The sequence below is a fragment of the Hypomesus nipponensis genome, chromosome 2 (assembly GCF_054491055.1).
Source record: "Hypomesus nipponensis isolate SF chromosome 2, ASM5449105v1, whole genome shotgun sequence".
NCBI classification, from domain to species: domain Eukaryota; kingdom Metazoa; phylum Chordata; class Actinopteri; order Osmeriformes; family Osmeridae; genus Hypomesus; species Hypomesus nipponensis.
In genome coordinates, this window is record NC_140362.1 from 13,454,381 (window position 1) to 13,473,924 (window position 19,544).

A 19,544-nucleotide genomic window follows, 5' to 3' on the forward strand; every position below is an offset into this window, starting at 1 on the left:
AGCTCCACACAACCGGAGCTGCGCCCGTCGGTGCAACACCTCAGCTGTTGTCTCTGCAAACTTCACGAACCAAAATATTTTTTTGTCTGTTCCGTGCAACAGAATTAGCTAAATATATGTCAATTGAAATACGACTCATTTGCAGGTAAAAGCCATGCGGATATTTTTCGTGGTAATTGAAATAAGAAAAATTGGGATACTTTGTTTTGGAGCACATTTTTGACTGAATCATGATTTTCAAGGCTTAAATTCACGTGCTTGGCAAGGTCTGAAACTAAGAACTTTGGTCTCTCAAAGTGGACAAAACTCACCTTAACCATGGAAAATGTTACTCAAGACAACCAAACCCTTGGAGTTTGGACCGATTACAGCATTAAGTACAAAGTGGCCAGCATATTGCTGGTAACATTAATTTGCGGGCTTGGTATAGTCGGGAACGTGATGGTCATCTTGGTAGTTCTCACCACCAAACACATGCGGACACCCACCAACTGTTACTTGGTCAGCCTGGCAGTGGCTGACCTGATGGTCCTAACTGCAGCTGGGCTACCAAACATCACGGAGAGTTTGTACGGTGAATGGGTGTACGGCTACGTCGGCTGCGTCGGTATAACTTACTTCCAGTACTTGGGCATTAACGCGTCCTCATGCTCCATCACCGCCTTCACCATAGAGCGCTACATCGCCATATGCCACCCGATCAGAGCGCAGTTCCTGTGCACTCTCTCCAGAGCGAAAAGAATAATAATAGTGGTCTGGGCTTTCACGTCTCTGTATTGCCTCATGTGGGTTTTCCTATCCGACACGAAATTGGTAGTTTATGACAACGTATCCCTACTCACCTGCGCCTACAAAGGGGACAGAACTATGTACCTGCCCATCTACTTCACTGATTTCACAATTTTCTACGTGCTGCCGCTAATACTCGCCACGGTCCTGTACGGGCTGATCGCCAGAATCCTGTTTCTCAACCCGCTGCCCGCAGACCCCAAAGAAAACACTAAAAAGTGGAAGAAGGATTCGTGCCAAGGCAGCAGGATGATGAGCACCAAGAACTCCTCGTGTAGCACCACCGCTGCCTCGCGCAGACAGGTAAGGGGCTGCTACTGACACGGCCCGCGGTGGCCTCGAGGCTACTACAGGTGAAGAGGTGTGAGACAAGACGAGCTAGATGTGTGTGTGAGTGTGCGTGCTGGAGTGGTGTGCGAGATGGGGAAATAGATGGGGAATAGGGAGAGAAAGTGAAAAAGAAGATAGAGAAAAATCAAGAAAAATAGCACTAGGCATTATTTTCATTTTAGGAAACCAACCATCTATAGAATTATGACAGAGAGGGAGCATTGAAGCTAATACTACACCATTGCTCAACTGTAATCCTATGAACCAACCAACCAATTGCCACCACCGAAAACAAAGATTTGGCCTGTCCAACCTCAAAGATGTTAGAGAGCCAGCCAAATCCCTGAGAGCATCATGGCCGTCCATATGGCAGTCCATAGACTGACGGCGATGGCTGCTGATCTTTGCATGGATGGATGGACGGCAATGCTGTTCCGAGTGCCGTCCCTGATTAGCAGGGACGTCCGTCGCTAGGGGGAGCATAGATTATGGACGGTGATGCTGTTCAGAGTGCCGTCCCTGATTAGCAGGGACGTCCAGCGATAGAGGGAGCATAGATCATGGACCGCGATGGATTAGCAGGGACGTCCAGCTATATAGGAAGCATAGTAGCATGGACGGCGATGGACGGCAATGCTGTTCCGAGTGCAGTCCCTGATTAGCATGGACGGCGCTAGCACTTGAATGGTTGAGAAGGGCGGCAATGTTTAGCAGGCTTAAACTAGAACTGTCGAAGGCTACCATAGCATGTAGTCTAGGCCTACTTTAGTAGTAGGCCTAGTACTACTTTAGTAGTAGGCCTATTAGCTAGCTACAGCAACTTTGGATGACTCAATTAATTTCTTCACGTTATTTTGTATGAATTGCATTTAAGCGTAGGCTATATATTATATATATGATATATAATTGAACAGCCATGTCAATAAATGTAAGGGATAATGCCCGACGAGGTGTCCAATGTCACCTGCGGAGTCCATTATCAGGTGATATTGTACACCTCGAAGGGCATCATCCTGCTTTCACCATGGTCACTTGCCAACAATTTTTCTTTACAAACATTAACTTATGTTTTCAGGCGTTTTGCAAAATAAATCTAATGTTTTTTTTAACGTTAGCCAACTCTGATCTTTTATAGTCTGACCGCTCTGCTCATTTTATAGTCTGACCGCTCAGAACCAACACCGGCTTTCCCGTGGCTCAGCTATTAGCCCGAAAGCTAACGTTATGCTAGCAAGATTCAGAGGCACTAACATTGTGTACGGTTGACAAATAGTAAATATAATTTTACAGTATGTTTGACAATAAGATTTGCTAGCTAACCAGCCATGTCACTGTCCCATAATCAATATCAAGTTTTCACAAACAATGTCGGCTATATACTAGTAGCCGTTGGCCTAGGCATGGCTGCAGCCTTTGGAGCGAGTTGAATAGCAAATGGATGTGAGATGACTTTAAAGTTGACATTTTCTCCAAACAGTGATTATAATTTAACAGTATGTTTAACAACCTAACCAAGGTCATCACCAACCCTGACATAAGAAAATTCCTTCTGCTGGACGCCACTTCCGGTATTACAGGATGTTCTGTTCCAGTATATGTGCTTCAACAGTCAAATATACAACCAGGTGTGCAGAGCACTGAGGATCAGGATGGCTTTGTCTTTTAATGATGTAATATGCACCAGAGAGAGAGAGAGAGAGAGAGAGAGAGAGAGAGAGAGAGAGAGAGAGAGAGAGAGAGAGAGAGAGAGAGAGAGAGAGAGAGAGAGAGAGAGTGTCTAGAGGCTGACGACCCAGTGGAGCTTGGAGTCATCTAAAATCGAATCATTAGGTGATAAAACTTGTTATTGCATTCCAAATGCAATTAGATGTTTTTACATATTTATGTTGTGTGGGACTCTTTCCAGTGATGTAGCGCCAATTTGATTATTCGGGGTGCAGCTTTGCACCTGTCAACCATTAGGAGAGTTCCATATATTGATCCTTATCACATTCTGACCTTTTCTGCCATACAATGAGAATCAACTAAGTGATATGGATCCTAGAAAGTCAAGTCACAGCTGGTTACCTAAAGGCTGTGTGTTAAAGATCTAATACTCTCCGACTCCCCTGACCAGGATTGTATGTGTGTCTCTGCGTGTATGTGTGTCTCTGCGTGTGTGTGTGCGCACATGCGTACGTGCAATTGCGAGTATGTTTTGGTGTTGTAGGATTGCTCCTGGTCTATGTGTGTTTTCAGTCTACATTAGTGCAACAGCTGACATCTGTCACCTTTATCTGACAGACTGAGGCAGGTCCAGCCCAGAGCTAGTAAGAGCCACGGAGGGATGACGTGAGGAGTGGGAGGGGAAGCTGAGACCATCCCAGCAGACGGGAGCCTCTCGGTGCCTCAGGCTCCTTCTCCTCATCTTAGCCCAACCCACCCTCCAGGGGCTCCAATCCAGTGATCTCATTCCAAACAAACCTGGACCCCTCCCAGTGTGCAGCACATTTACTCGCCAAGCACTCATTGTGTTGATGATGAACTCTCCCTGCGTAACTCTAACCCGTGCAGCACACATCGCACATGTACCCTACATGTCACAGCAAGGCTTCAAATTCACATCAAGTAGAGTGGCCACATATAGGTGGCTAACAGCCATATAGTGGGTAACATCTCTCCAGTATGAGCTAAATCTCTGAGAGCGTCATGGCCGTCCATATGGCCGTCCATAGACTGACGCCAATGGCTGCTGATCTTTGCATGGATGGACGGACGGCGATGCTGTTCAGAGTGCCGTCCCTGAGTAGCAGGGACGTCCAGCAATAGAGGGATCATAGTAGCATGGACGGCGATGGACAGCGATGCTGTTCAGAGTGCCTTCCCTGATTAGCATGGACGGCGCTAGCACTTGAATGGTTGAGAACGACGGCCATGTTTAGCAGGCTGTTGAGCTAAACCAGAACTGCCGAAGGCTACCATAGCATGTAGCTAGCTACAGGAACTTTGGATGACTCAATATCCTTTGTCACGTTATTTTGTATGAATTGCATGTAAGTGTAGGCTATATATGTACGCCTTTTATTTACATTACAAAATTAGGCCAATCAACAATAAAATCTCATGACAATATAGACTTGAAAAACGGTAGGTCTATATTATGGTTAGGGTTTGCCTAGATATAGGTTACATATATTTTTATTATTTAGTGAATTGTTAATAAAGACTTGTTTAAAGATTTAAACATTGTGTTAAGACCCTTTGATATACATTGCCCTTTAGGAATTTTAAGCCGTCAGTTTTATTTTTAACCGTTTGATACACAACATGGGTCTAAAGTGACCCGAGAGAGTTTAGATTTTCAATATCTTTGCTAAAAAATAATGTTATCGTTCAGTATTCCAGGTATTCCTCAATGAACTTGTTTTTGGTCATCACAAGTCTTTATTTAAATTTTTTCTTTCTTACGTTTGGAATAAAAATCATTTTTGTAACACTACCCCTCTAATGCACAACATGGGTCTAAAAAGACCCGCATTCATTTCCTATGATATTTCATGTCTGGCTGAGTGTTTCTTTGCCATATCTTTTGAAATCAACTTATTTCATAATTTAATATTCCAAGTATTCATTAAATATCTTGTTTTGATTGCCACAAATACTTAATTTTCTTTTTTCTTTTCTTACTTTATGAACAACCATTGTTTTTGTGTTACTACCTTTAGTTTCCAGACATGGGTCAAAAATGACCTATGTGTATTCCTATGGAGTTTTATAGGATTTTTGATATTAGTTAATTTTTGCAACTTGGAACATATTTACTGTGGATAACTATTCACCTGTCACACATTTCACAACTCAACACAACTGCTTTTAGGCTGGGAGATGTTCACAAGTGACATAATTGATGAGGTCCTGAAATGCAACAACTTTGAGATGAAGAGCTGCAGCAGCAAAAGGGAAAGAGTGTAGAAGCATCAAACAGGTATCATGGCCTCTATCAGTTTGACCCTCTTTGCAGGGGAGGACAAGAGCCTGGATGTGGCCATTTTCAGCAGCATTCAGGTATGTGTGTGACTGTTTCCTGGCTAATTGCAGAAGACGGTTCATTCCCAGTAACTTTGTCACCAGAGATAAGCAGTGTTCGCAATACATGCCCAGCAAGCCTGCAACATGTGGAATTATTCTGGATGTGCGATCATGTGAGGGTCACATATGTTGTAGACTGAGTGCTCTACCCTTCCAGTGTCCCTCTGACTGGAAAGCTTATTGAGAAAAACATGAGCATTGCGGGGACTCTTCACCAGAACAAGCCAAACATACGAGTCACAAAGACATCCAAATGAAGGGACATGCCAAGTTCCAAATTTGTTCATGGTCACGTTGCCATTCAATTTGGATTTAACGGCAACATGACTATGGTGAGCTATGTGCTGAAGAAGGGAAAGGCTGTTGTCTTCTGAGCACCATGATGATGGCAAAGCAGTGGATGACAATGTTGTGATCCAGTACCGTAATAAAAGAAAAGCAGGAGTGACACAATGGACCAGATAGTTTGCACTATTACTACCCATGTAAGTGGAGAACACAGAGGTGTCTGGCACAATGTGCTGGATGTTGCCACCCTCAATGCCTACACTAACTTCTACACCAACACCCTCATTACGTGGGTGGTGAGACCCAAGGGGAAGTTCATCAAGGAGCTAGGCAAGGACCTTGTCATGCCAAATAAAAGGCGCATGAAGGCCAAGTCACAGCTCCAAAAGTATTTAAAGAGGTGATGGAAAGATGTGGGGTAAAAACAAAATGCAACTACCACCCAGCCACAAGAAGAGCTCTTATCATCAAACTTTATGAAGCCGAGGATATCCTCAAATCTTTTTAGCCCCATTGTGGCTTTAAACATTGATTTCGCAATTGGATCCAAAAACGTTCCCGCAAGGCCACATTTAGGCTCTTGTCTTCCCATGCAAGGAGGGTCAAACTGTAAGAGGCCATGAATTCCTGTTTGTCGATGCTTCTCCACTGATGCAGCCATGTTGAGCTGTAAAATGTGTGACAGGTGAACAGTTATCCACAGTAAATATGTTCCAAATTGCAAATATCCTATGTTTCTATCAAATTCCATAGTGAATCCATATGGGTCATTTCAGACCCATGTCTGTAAATTTGATGTAATACCACAATTGAATCTGCCCACAAACAATTGAATCTGCCCAGGGCCACTCTGATTTGCCATAACCAATCGCAATCGTTCGCCTTAGCCAACTCCTTCATACTGTAACGGAGCTAGCTGCCGTAGCTGGAAAATCAAACTTTTCCCGAACCCCGTGGGGAGGAGGGCGACAACACCATGGCCACCAACAAAACTCAGCAGGGAATGTTCTTGCTCCGGCTGTAATCTATGGATATTCGGCAGCGTTGCCACAACCGTAGAATAGTTTCGCTCGCATCTTTCTCCGCCGCCATTACTGAACTACTCAAACTTGTGCACAACATTAACATCATCGTTCTCAGCCACATCGTCTGTTCGCTGATTGGACCTACAAAAAATGTGTTTCTGGAAACCGACTTCAGAGCCGAGCTCCCAGACCTAGTACAGAAGCAAAATCCAAATAGAGCGGAAGTACGTAGGTGGGCAGAGCCAGGCTACAAACGAGCCCCCGCAGACCCAACTTCCCAACCAAATGTTTTTGTGGGCGGGGATAAATTGGGCTGGCAGCCAGGCTAACGACATGTTATCTTACACGGTAAAGTTAGCATTGAGCCAGAAGGTCTACAGTTATTAAAATATATTATACCATGGTCTGGATGAATACTCGATTCTGATTGGCTGCAGGGGTGTCCATTATCGGGTGATAAGGACACCTACTGCGTCATTGCAGCAAAACTGTCTTTTCACCATTCTAAATGATTCCGCTGGCTACACAGGAGCCTGTACAAAGTATCTGAAATAAGTAACCATAACAACAGTGACGGAGTCAAAGCCTCCATTTACAATTTTGAAAGACTTTAACAAGCTAACTTGTATTTGCAACAATAAGTGACTTCAATATTTATTTTAACCGATTAGAAAAATGTTTCTTTTCTGAATGTAGTGTGTCAGTGTCACGTAGACGCTCATCTCACATCCCATTCGCTGTTCACCTTCCTAGTCAATCTTCTTCGGTCAGGCTGTGGCCAACACGACGACAGTACAGTAGCAGCAACTCGACACATGGCCAATTATTTTCTTCTTAAAAATCTTGATTTTATTTGGGGACAATAACATAGCTCGATAGCTGGCTAGTCTTGTTGTTAATCCAGAACGGTGGTCTGTGCACCAAAATAACTCATGCCTGCACACTGCCCAGAATACTGGTTTATATATAATAGTTATTCCATATTTGTGTTCTCTCCATTTGGGTTATTTAATATTAGAGTTATTTACTGTAATATATTCTACAAAAGTGCAGGTTCCCTTTCTCTTACTTTTGACATAGAACCCAGCTGTGGCGGATATCAGACCATGAAGTGATTAGACTGGACTCTGGAATCTTGTGTTGCCAAGGGACTAAGATGCTGCAGATGTGTTGCTAGGTGACCAAGTTGCGGACCTTTTCACCGTGGTTAATAGATAGTTGTTGAACGTTACAGTTCTACACTCAAAGTGTTGGGTGGGGAAGTAGAGACAGTTTGATCTTCTTTTCATGTAATAGTTACAAAATCCTTGTGTGTGACCAACTGACCACTTCTTAAGAATGTTGTGCTGCCAGGCAAGTAAATGTTGTTGTTGTGTTGCCAGGTGACCAAGATGTTGGCGGTGGTGGTGGTTCTGTTTGCGTTGCTGTGGATGCCCTACAGGACCCTGGTTGTGGTCAACTCCTTCCTGGGAGACGAGAGCTACCAGGACCTTTGGTTCCTGCTCTTCTGCCGACTCTGCATCTACCAGAACAGCGCCGTCAACCCTGTCATCTACAACGCCATGTCCCAGAAGTTCCGTGCTGCCTTCCAGAAGCTGTGCCACTGTGGGCCGCAGCGCACTGAGAAGCCAGCGTCCTATAGCGTGGCCCTCACCTACAGCGTCATCAAGGATTCGTCCAATGGGGAGAGCCCAGACCATTTTACTACGGAGATGGATGACCTGACCAACCCCGCTAACCAGTTTTTGCCCAGAAACAAAAGGATGTCATTCGAGGACCCCTCCCTGTCTGGAAGGGTGGACCTTGGAAGTGCCTGAATCTTAAGAATTTGGTCACGCATATTTGTGTTTTCCCAGTGGGTGTTTATTCACAGGTAGTCTTGCTAAATGTAGAGTGTGGATACACGCCTTTATGTCTAAATGTTTCTCTGTTCTTTCTAAAAGATGAACAAGAACATTTGAAGACTTACATCATTTCGAAAAGATAATAGGCCTAACATAATAGTTTACTCTTTTACCAAACACTACCTGAACCGTAACAGTACCTAAACTCTATCTGTACCCTAACATTACCTGAACCCTAACATAACTTGTACCCTCACATTATCTGTACCCTAACATTGCCTGTGCCCAAACAATACCTGTACCGTAACAATACCTGTACCCTAACATTACCTGTACTCAGTGTTGTGCATGAACGCGTTCAAATTTATGAGAACGATGAACTGAGTGAAACCTAATGACAAATGTAATGACACGTTCAATGACACGAAATGTTAGTATCGTAGCAACCAAAGGCTCAAAATTATCGTATTTGGAAAATATTGATCGTGCATCTGGCAAAACTGAGAAGGCGGTCTACCAATGACTCTAGTGAAGAGCTCGTGCAAGAAGGTGGAACGTAAAGGAGATACACTTTTCAAAACACAATTTTTTAGGTATTGAAAAGAGGACATGTCCGGGTAAAAGAGGACGTCTGGTCACCCTATCTAAGTGTTAAAAAACAAGTTAAGTCTTTCATTTTCAATTTCCGCATTAAAACTATGAAATTAACTGAGCTATGAATGCGTTCAGAATTTAAATGGTGAACTATGAACGTGAACGATTCATATTTACTTGTATGAACTGAACTTTGAGCGAGTTCACGAGAGGTAGGCTATGAATGTGCACAACACTGCCTGTACTCTAACACTACTTGCATCTTTATCCCTTACCTTCTGAGCATGAGAGTGCATTGTTCTCACTGTATTTAACGATCCATCTCACCGTAAACAAAGCACAATTCTGAGATTAGCCGTGGTGCAGACCTTGACACTCGAGTGCAGTTGCAGAGTCTGGATGTGCATGGTGGCTACAGGGGCATTGTGATACATTGCCCTGTGGAGATTAGGGACCACTCCATCAGAACCGGCTATGCGTCACATTTCCCTCTGGTTTTCAGCTCTCTGAGGGCTATCAAGCCCACACTATAATGGCTCCCTCCACCTCTTTGGTCCTCCAGCACATTCCCAGCATGCTCAGCATCGTGCCCCAACGTCCATCCTGCACCAGCAGAGACATTCACTGCCCCTGACAGTGAGATCCTGGATGAAGTTACTCAACCTCGACCCCTACCTTCCTCCTATTTCCGGCGGCAGGGCAAACCTGTTGCATTACACAGGCGCACTTCAAAAGACCGAATTCAAAGACGCCTGCTGAAAGAGTATGAGAAGCATGTGAAAGCTCCCAGGATGCAAATTTGGCTCTGGGCTTTCCACAGTGGCATGCCTGTCTGAGGGAGAGAGGCAGTGGGATACTTTGGAAGCTTACCGATGAGGAGAGGAAAGAGACTCCACATCACAAATCTCTTTGATCTCGGAGGGGCATGTCAGCTGACTTTCAGAGTCTGTACGTTTATCAGATAAGGCACGCCCTGTAGGGGATCTTTTTTGGTAATCTTTCTGTTGCATACGCAGCACAGGGCTGCCTCCCCTGCTGGCTGGCTGGCTGGCCGGCCGCCTGGGCTGGCTGTCTAGCCGGCTGGGATGGCTGGCTGACTGGCTAGCTGCAGGAACTGCGACGAGGGGTGGAGAGGGGTCATTGGCCAGCGTTTGTAATTAGAGAGGAATCTGTTTCTTGATGAAGAGACACCCTGGGGAACCTTGCAGTGGGGGGGGGGTGGGGGGGGGGGAGGGGGGGGGGGGGTTGAGGTGCGGGGAAGGGGTGCAGCTGTTGCTGTCTGATCCTGTCTGGGGAATGATGGATCTTCTTACGACACAGCGTCCCTGCCCCCATAAGATCTGTCAGTGTCAAAGTTACACATTTTTAAGTAGATGAATCCAAGGTGCAGCTTTAATGGTTATGGAGGACTGTCACGTAGTCTGTATCATAGGGTTACGTGGGTACACATGAGGATCGATTGGGTATGAGTCCATTAATTAGTGCAAGAAAACGCTGAAAACCTGTGCCACTTGGTTTGCATTGTTCATATGCTTGACATTGTGCCGTGCAATGTGAAATTGATGTTTGGTGTATAATTGTAGTATTCCTGACCGTTTTCCAAAGTGGTTGTCTGTACACCTGCTGTCTGAATAGAGTTTGCTTCTGATCCGTTTAGTTCGTTATTTAAAATAAAGGAATAGTCCATCAAGTATTTCTAGCTGATCAATGTCAGCTTTCAGGGAGCTATTCAGCTGGAATAACCGCCCTCCCAGCCTGTAGCTCTGCACAATAAAGGTCTTTCAGTGAATTGTTTTTATCTGTCTGTCCTCAGGTACAGTATCAGTAAGGTTTACACACAAGACAAACACATTCAAATCCTTGAAAGTACAAACACATTCAAAGTTTGCACAAATAAAGTTATAAGTTAGATTGAAAAAAAACTCTACTCCTACTAAGGGTCTGTTTATATAGATGTAAAGTCAAGGGCAGAGGTGTATTTATGTATTTGATTTTGAACATTTGTCATTTCACCTATTACTTTTCCGGTGTGTAGCATTCACTCAATGGAACACCTCACAGGGTGTGAATGCAGAAAGGACATTGTACATTGTATCATCACCAAGAGCGATGTTTTATAAGGAATACCTATTATGTACACTGTGTAAAACGGTTTGTTGTTTCGATGTCGTGTTTTGTACATTGCAATGTAATTTGTCAACAATAAAAGAAAAGGTCATTCCATATGTAAGTTTGGACTCCTCTGTATCTGTCACTGGCATTGTCACATTGTAGTTAAAGAATAAATACTCTAAATCTACACACACACACACACTTACATTACCATAAAGGGAGGGAAAATAAATGCTTTAACCAATTAAGAATACATTTTGTCTACACATTTAAGAATTTGGACAGAGGCTGTTAATGACTTTCACTTAGCTAGTCTTGAGGACATTATACAGACACATGCATCCGTGTGTCTGTGATTAAAAGGCTTGGTATAACAGTTAGCCTGAGACCAAATGTAATGTTTATTTCAAATAGGTTGCAGTGTCTCCCCTCCCTTCATCCCTGCAGTCTCATGCCTGATGAGAAACATAAAGAAAACATTGAAACAAACATTTCTAATTTAATTAATTCTGTGCCAGTCATGATTTATTGATTGAGTTCAATTCTACATACAAAGTACACACTTTGACAAAATAATATCGCTGTCTCAGTGTTCTCCTTGGCCTCCTTGCGTCTCTCTCTCTCTCTCCTCTCTCTCTCTCTCTCTCTCTCTCTCTCTCTCTCTCTCTCTCTCTCTCTCTCACACTGTCTCTTGCTCTCTTTCTCTTTCGCTCTTATTTCCCAAGAAGTTTGGATGAAGCCAGTGATTCTGTGGAGCGGAAGACATCGACTCCAGCCATGGCTAACATCTCCCACAGGGGGAGAAGAGTCAAACACATGGGTGTTAGGAGGGCTGTGAAGCCTGGAGGGTCCAGTGTGTGTGTGTGTGTGTGTGTGTGTGTTGTGTGTGTGTGAGTGTAAGGGGGGAATCAGACGTTGATCAGGCCTGAAGTGGCCTGGAGGACAAAGGGCCTGTGAGCGGGGCAGCATAGCTAACCAAGCGGCCCCTGACCCTCAGTGGATTTTTTCCGTGTCTCTGCGTCGAACCCCCCTCTAGGCCACGAGAAGGAGACAAGTAGGGTCAAATACGATGCAGTGCAATAAATCGCTTTTGTTTGCTCGCAGGACGTCCATACGCACGCCTGACAGAGGCACACGCGTGTCTGCCGGGATCCAGTGAGATCTAATGTGATCCTTTCTGGGTTTGTGTCCATCCTGTGGGTCATTGTTACATGAGTGCAGCTCCCTGGATCATAGGCATGGTCAGCAGTGAGAGGAAGCGCACTGGACAAACTCACGTTGACATCAATGTTGTTTTAGAATGAGAAACAACAGCCATTGTGTCTCTCTTTTACACAGCATATAATCACCACCCGAGCACTGAGTGCAATTGTCATTCAAGGACAGCGGTGATTATGTAAAAAGAAAACCTGACTGTACCATAGCTGGATAAACCAGAAACTATGAAATGATATAACTGAACCATACTCAACATAAAACTTGTTGTGGTTCTTCCAAACTCTAAATCTAAGTGTAATACTTAGATATATCATTGGACAGTTACCGAGCATAGATTGGACCATATACAGACATCAACAGCTCCATAAAATATCAGACACTGTATATAAATGGCCTTGACCTCCACTCAGGGAACTGGACCGTGAGATTATCACAGTAGGAGAATGAGTTATTGAGCGAATGAACAAACAGGTGAGAGGAGCAAACGGAAGCAGAGAGAAAGGATGAGATTGATCTGACTGAGAACACTCTTTCTATTACCACCATCATCATATCCCGTCTTCTCACCTCCCACTCTCTCTCTCTCTCTCTCTCTCTCTCTCTCTCTCTCTCTCTCTCTCTCTCTCTCTCTCTCTCTCTCTCTCTCTCTCTCTCTTTCTTTTATGCCCCCCTCTCTTCCTTTCATGGACATGGCTGACAGTGTGTCTACCTCCATTAGCTGATGGCGTCGATGCTTAGTGAACAAGTAGCCCCATCGCAGGCAAGCCGTCTGGCCCAGCACCTACTAGTCATCTGCTGCTTTACCTCAAGTCTGGGGTGTAGGTACATTTATCTAAAGCTTTGGCAATCAAACTAATCTTTGGCAATGTTGGTGGAACACATCTACAACAAGCACTGAGACATGAAACATTCAACAAAACCCATCAAAATGATCATTTATCCCCAGGGCAACTTCTTTTACTCTACATATGAACTATTCACAGGATCCACCTTGGCGTCCTCCCTGGATGGTGACCGACCATCTGTGACTGGTCCTCCTGCCCTTTCCTCCCCGGGGACAGTGCTGTCTGCTGGGTTCCATCCCAGAGCTGCTGTACTTGGGGAATGCTGAAGACAACAAATGAAATATCGGAGAATCATAGAAGGAAATACAAAGCTCTGAATGCGAGCGGTTCAGTATTGTTTTCGGTGGCTCTCCGTGTTTCTGTGTTGCTCTTCCCTAATGAAAGCTTGACGTGTATACTTTATATCCTAAACCCATCATGGAAGCTATTACACCTGCCTACCTACCTGCCCACCTACCTGAAAAAAAGTCAACTGTATCTGTGTTGATGTGCATAAGAACTCATTAGGGTTCATTCATATAAACATCTGTTAACAATTGCAATTGAATAAGAACACATTCAAAGCAGTACCAGACAAACATCCATAAATGTGCACCTTTAAATACAGACATACAGTTTGCGAAAGCCTCTTTTTAGTGATGATGGAGGTTAGATGGTGTAAGCGACAAGAACCCATTGATCATCCTGCTGTGGACGGAAATGTACAGAGAAACGGTTAGTCAGAGTCAGTGAAGGTGAAACAACCTCCCTCCATTAACGACACATTTCAAACCTGGAGACGAGCTTATCACGAGGCTCACAGGTGGAGCCCGGTATATGAGACACAGCTGCTGCGACACACACGCGCACACACACACACACGCTTGCACTTGGACATACACCCACACACACGGTGTGGCACTTGGACACACACACAAAAATGGAGATTAAAGCAAGAGAGCCAAATAGGTAATGTTACCATCATGGGAGCGAATCCAATTGAGGAGAATGAAAAAGAACCAAGCGTGAAAGAGGCCATGTAATCACAGCTTGTTAGTCTGTGGGCTTGCAGAGACCTGGTGAGTACTGTAACCTTTACGCCTGGAGGAGACCCGGGGTAAACCAGCAAACAAGCCATGTCCACACGAACTGATCATTAAGTCGCGGACAAGAACTGTACAGAGCCTGCAGGGACTCAATCAGAGTGATGTGCTCAGGCATGACGTGCCGTTTTGTAATGGTGAAAGTGTGAGGGTGGATCTTTTTGAACCTCGGCTGATCTTTCAGATTTCGTCCTCTCCATGTGAAAAGTGTCACGGATGTGTGGATGGGTTTAGGCACTGAGGTCATTCAGGTCCCGGCTGGTATGGAAGCCCACAGGTCACACACGCACACGCACACACGCACACGCACACTGGGATATGAAATCTTCACAAGAAACAGATATGGACACGACCGCCCAATGAAAGCATAACCTTCATTTCCACAATCTCTGTGTGAGGTCCAGAAGAAAAGCTCAACCATTCCAGTCACAGTGAGGTCATCCAATTACTTTAAAACACGGAATCCGTATAGTACGTCTGAAAAGATAAGGCCCTCGCTAGATATCAGAAAGGCACCAAATGTAGCTGTGAGTATTGCCAGCATGTGGGAATTATACAAAGTAGAGGTGGCAGTGTGTGTTGGACAGTATTAGTCAACTAAACAACGGTAAAGAGGGATGGATGAATGACCCGCTTAGCCTGAGACAGGATATGTGCGCCGGCTTTGCCTCGGAGAGCGAGTGAACAGCACACAGTCATCACTGCTGATTTACCTTTCATATCAACAAGATTAGAAAAATCATTTTCCGGCAGCATGCAACGGGTCTACTGCCAGACATCATTTGCTGATTAATACGTCAATGATGCATCCATGGAGGTACACACCTATAAAGAGCCACAACCCAAAGACACACTTTGTCATGCTGATGTTCAGTCCTCATAACTCACGGCTAACTGCCTTTCTATACAAATATGATTATCATGCTATTTTTTCCGAGAGCAAATGTTAGGTGAGAGGGAGACGCCAAGGTGACTGATAACGCCTCACAACAGCCTCGTGGCCGGACGCAGGCTGCTCAAACAGCCAGTCAAAAAGCCAGCACTGCTTTCAGCTCGGAACGCGAGGACCCGTTTCCCTGGACGTGCATTAGGCGGTGAGAGCCACGCCAGGTGTTCGTTACATGTCTGTGTGCAGTCAGGCAAGGTTAATGTTTAACTCTAACCACTGTACCCTCCCCCACCAACCCCCCCTCCTTCCTCTCCTCCTCGTGCACGCACACATCACACCGCCCTCGCGCGAGAGCTGCCCCGTTTCAGGGAAGGCCCCCTCCCGGGTCGTCGAGCCACGTTCTCATGACAACGTCTCCAGTCCCGCGCGTGCGAGGACACGGAGAAGGGTGGTGAACGGGCCGGCCCCTCCCCCAATCACTGAGACTAAAGAAGCCTCAGTTTCTGTAAGTGGTTTACCCTAACCCGTCGCATCCACCCTGATCTAATTACTCGGCCGGATTGCCTACGGCATCGAGTGGCATACTGTTCTGGCCCCCCTTGCCATTTCCTGTCTGACGGTGTTTCCCAGTGGATGATTGATGCTCCTCAGCCTGGGCCACGAGGACTCCGGACCTGCCGCCGACTCCAGCACCACGAGTCTCCCTCTCTCTCCATCTTGGGGCAGAGAGACGGAGAAAGGGCGAGCGCAGGAAGAAACCACTCCGTGGCCTCTCGAACGCACGTTCACACAAGTGCGGCAGCTCGGCGCAGACCGCCGTGAGCGCTAAGCGCAGGGCACGGCGTCCGCCCTGCCCTCCCACACACACTGGGCTTCCTGTTGCCCACTCAGAACATGGACAGAGAGGAGAGACACCTGAAGAGAGTTATTTCTGTAGAATAAAGCTGACGCTTTTCCCCTGCTTTCTTTTCTAGAGAAAAAGAGGAGGGAGAGAGAGAGAGAGAGAGAGAGAGAGAGAGAGAGAGAGAGAGAGAGAGAGAGAGAGAGAGAGAGAGAGAGAGAGAGAGAGCGAGAGAGAGAGAGGGAAAAAAAGAAAGAAAGAAAGAGAGAGATCACAGAGGGTAAGGAGACAAATAAATGAAATAGCAGATAAAGGACAGACAGAGAGGGAGCACTTAAAGCTTTTCATTTCAGCTGCGGTTATGAAAAGATCTTGCTGCCTGTAGACTTATCTGATGTCTTGTGTTCAAATAAGCCTGTTTCATTCAGAAGCCTGAGAAACACATAGCCTTTATCTCTCACAGAGTTTCGCAGAGAGCTCCAAGGGCATATGCAACTCGCCCGACACACAATACCTGTTTGTTCTGGGATTATACAAAGTGGAAAAAAATAGACCAAGGATTTAGCAGATCTCAATCATTTTTTCATGTTTGTGCCTCTTGGAATCTCTCGGTTGTTTTGTCCCCACAAGCAGGAGAGAAATATTGGTCCCACGGGTCAGGCCTGGTCACTCTCCAACTGCACATCTGCTCAATACCTCTGAACATTCACCTGCCCCTCTTGGAAAGTTGATCCTGGAACAAAATTGTTTGTCTTGGATTATCATAGTAATTTTTTGGAGGGGCAAGGGGTGGTGGTTTATGTATTACTTCTTTTAGGCTGAGTTGATGTGTTTCCCATCAGAGATAGATATAGCTTTTTTATGGAACGTTTATGGAACTGTAATGTAGTACAGAGATTTTGTTATCTTATCTGTCTGGGACAGACTTCGAGGACTATCTCTAATGGTAGTTTTCCTCAAATAAGGCCTTTTATAATGAAACAATTTCTGGTGCTGGTTGTTGAAATGGGATGGTGTGTGTGTGGGTGGATGGATGTCTATCTGGGGAAGGCCTGAGGGCTTTATAAAACACAAGTGACAGGTTCTCCATGGCAAGCGGGGGCACCATAAATTCACCAGTCTCTTTGGAGTCTTATGTCCTCATCAACATCCTTTGTACTAGTGTAATGTTTCTGTCATTGTGACCTGTCTGTTTCTAATGGTGCTGCCATGCTTCCTCTCACACAGTCACACAGTATGCCCAGCACATCTGAGGAGTGTATATTCCAGGCTGACAGACTGGACCCCTCTGGCACCAGGGAAAGTGAACTGGCTGTGTGTGTGTGTGTGTGTGTCTGTGTGTGTGCATGTGTGTTTGTGTGTCTGTGTGTGTGTGGATGTGTGTGTCTCCATGTGTGTGCGTTTGTGTGTGAATGTGTGTGGCTGTATGTTTGTGTTTGTGTGTGGTTGTGTGTCTGTGTGTGTGTGTGTGTGTGTTGTGGCAAGCTGAGGCTGACCATGTATATATGTATTTGGACTGGCTGGTCCCCCAACTGACACTGGGCTGTGAGAATAGGTTTTTCCACAGGGTGTGACCTCTGAGTGACCTTGTCTCTTTCTTGTCCTCCTGTTTTTCTCTCCTTCCTCTTCGTTCCAACTGCTCTGTGCCCCATCTCCCCGTCCCTCTTTCTGCACTCCCCTCTCCCTCTCCCCCTGCTGTCCCCCTCCCCCTCCCCCTGCTCTCCCTGTCCCCCTCCCCCTGGTCTCTCCTCTCCCCCTGCTCTCTCCCTCCCCCTCCCCCTGCTCTCTCCTCCCCCGTCCCCCTGCTCTCTCCCTCCCCCTCCCCCTGCTCTCTCCCTCCCCCTCCCCCTGCTCTCCCCTGTCTCCCTCCCCCTGCTGTCTCCCTCCCCCTCCCCCTCCCCCTCCCCCTGCTCTCCCCCTCCCCCTCCCCCTGCTCTCCCCCTCCCCCTCTCCCTGCTCTCCCCTGTCCCCCTCCCCCTGCTCTCCCCCTCCCCCTCCCCCTGCTCTCCCCCTCCCCCTCCCCCTGCTCTCCCCCTCCCCCTCTCCCTGCTCTCCCCTGCCCCCCTCCTCCTGGTCTCCCCTGCCCCCCTCCTCCTGCTCTCCCCTGTCCCCCTCCCCCTGCTCTCCCCTGTCCCCCTCCCCCTGCTCTCTCCCCCTCCCCCTGCTCTCCCCTGTCTCCCTGCTCTCTCCTCTCCCCCTCCCCCTGGTCTCCCCTGTCCCCCTCTCCCTGGTCTCCCCTGTCCCTCTCTCCCTGGTCTTCCTCACCTACTGGCCCACATGTCAACTAATCTTACACATTCATCAAACCACCAATCATCGTGTCAAAGAGCAGGCCCTGTGTCAAGTCCAGACACGTATTCTCCCTTACTTTCCTCATCTCTCTCCTTTCCTCTCCTTTTCTCTCCCATGTCTGAGCATCTTTGGAAACCACATATGAACTGTAACTGGTTGCTTGTTGGTCAAAAGATGCTGTAGTCCAATTGCCAGATCTTGATACATCGAATTCACGGGAAGATGCAGCAGATCCCATTAAAGAAATGAAACATTTGGCAGCACAAAAAAGTGATGGAGGGATTTTGAATGAAGTAGCTGATAGCATACTAAGCCCTACTGCCACAGCAACACTGATCATAGACAAACTCTCATTTTTAACACTCGCCTGTGATACAATCACTGAACAGAGACTCCAAACCTCACTGCGGTGGTTCAAAGGGGTAGTGTTTGAAGACAGGACCAGACACCTTCTGAACACTACATCCCCTCACATGCGCTTGTGAACACATAATACGTTCCACAGCTCATTACACACACACACGCCAGAACACACAAACGTCATGCAACAACAAAGGAGGTTGTTAAGTACATTGCATCATAGCACAGATGATGTATCACACACACACAACAACCTCACCTGGTCTGTTCACACGGACAAGGTGGTCAAATCGGCCCGTAAGCGCCTCTTCTTCCTGAGGAGACTGAAGAAGTTTGGTATGGACTCAGTCATCCTCACTAACTTTTACAGATGCACTATAGAGAGCATTCTGACTGGTTGTATTACAGTGTGGTATGGGAGCTGCACAGACAGGGACCGCAAGGCCCTACGAAGTTCCCAGCCCTACAGGACACCTACCACACACGTTGCCTAAGGAAAGCCGGCAGGATTCTACGAGACTGTTCCCACCCATCGTTCAGTCTCTTTACCCCGTTGCTTTCTGGCAGGCGTTACCGCAGCCTCCTGGCTCCTGTTGGGTCATTGACATGGTCACAGATCTGCAGATTTGCACTATTGTACTGTACTCCACTTAGGTTAGAATAGGTTATAGGGTTGAAATAGGTTTTATGTGCATTTAGGGTTAGTATAGTGTGTTATTTATTGTTATCTGTAATTTAAGAAGTTTTAGCATTAGGGTTACTATAGTCTATTGTTTATTGCTATCTGTATATTTAGGAAGTTTCACTTTTTTAAGCTGTTCTGCGTACTTATATGTTATGTTATGCCAGGTGCTTGCGTTGTCTTGTCTTAAGAATTTCAGTGCCCAGTCTGACCTTGTGTTGTTCTGTGTACCTGACAAATAATAGACTTGAACTTGAACTTGAACACACATACACAGCACCCTTC

The 19,544-nt window shown here is 46.1% G+C and overlaps 1 protein-coding gene across 1 annotated transcript; it reads left to right on the forward strand.

The window, feature by feature from the left end:
- Window positions 1-272: 272 nt before the first annotated feature.
- trhra (thyrotropin-releasing hormone receptor a) lies at window positions 273-10,095 on the forward strand. Its single transcript, XM_084669863.1, has 2 exons — window positions 273-1,092; window positions 7,883-10,095. Exons 1-2 carry the CDS (start codon window positions 319-321, stop codon window positions 8,315-8,317), a joined length of 1,209 nt encoding a protein of 402 aa, XP_084525989.1. The 5' UTR covers window positions 273-318; the 3' UTR covers window positions 8,318-10,095.
- Window positions 10,096-19,544: the final 9,449 nt, after the last annotated feature.

What these genes read in the sequence shown, in the direction of transcription:
- trhra (XM_084669863.1), top strand. Translation starts at nt 319, where the DNA reads ATGGAAAATGTTACTCAAGACAACCAAACCCTTGGAGTTTGGACCGAT. An exon ending in CCGCTGCCTCGCGCAGACAG is followed by an intron (nt 1,093 to 7,882) that starts GTAAGGGGCTGC and finishes TTGTGTTGCCAG; the next exon opens with GTGACCAAGATGTTGGCGGT.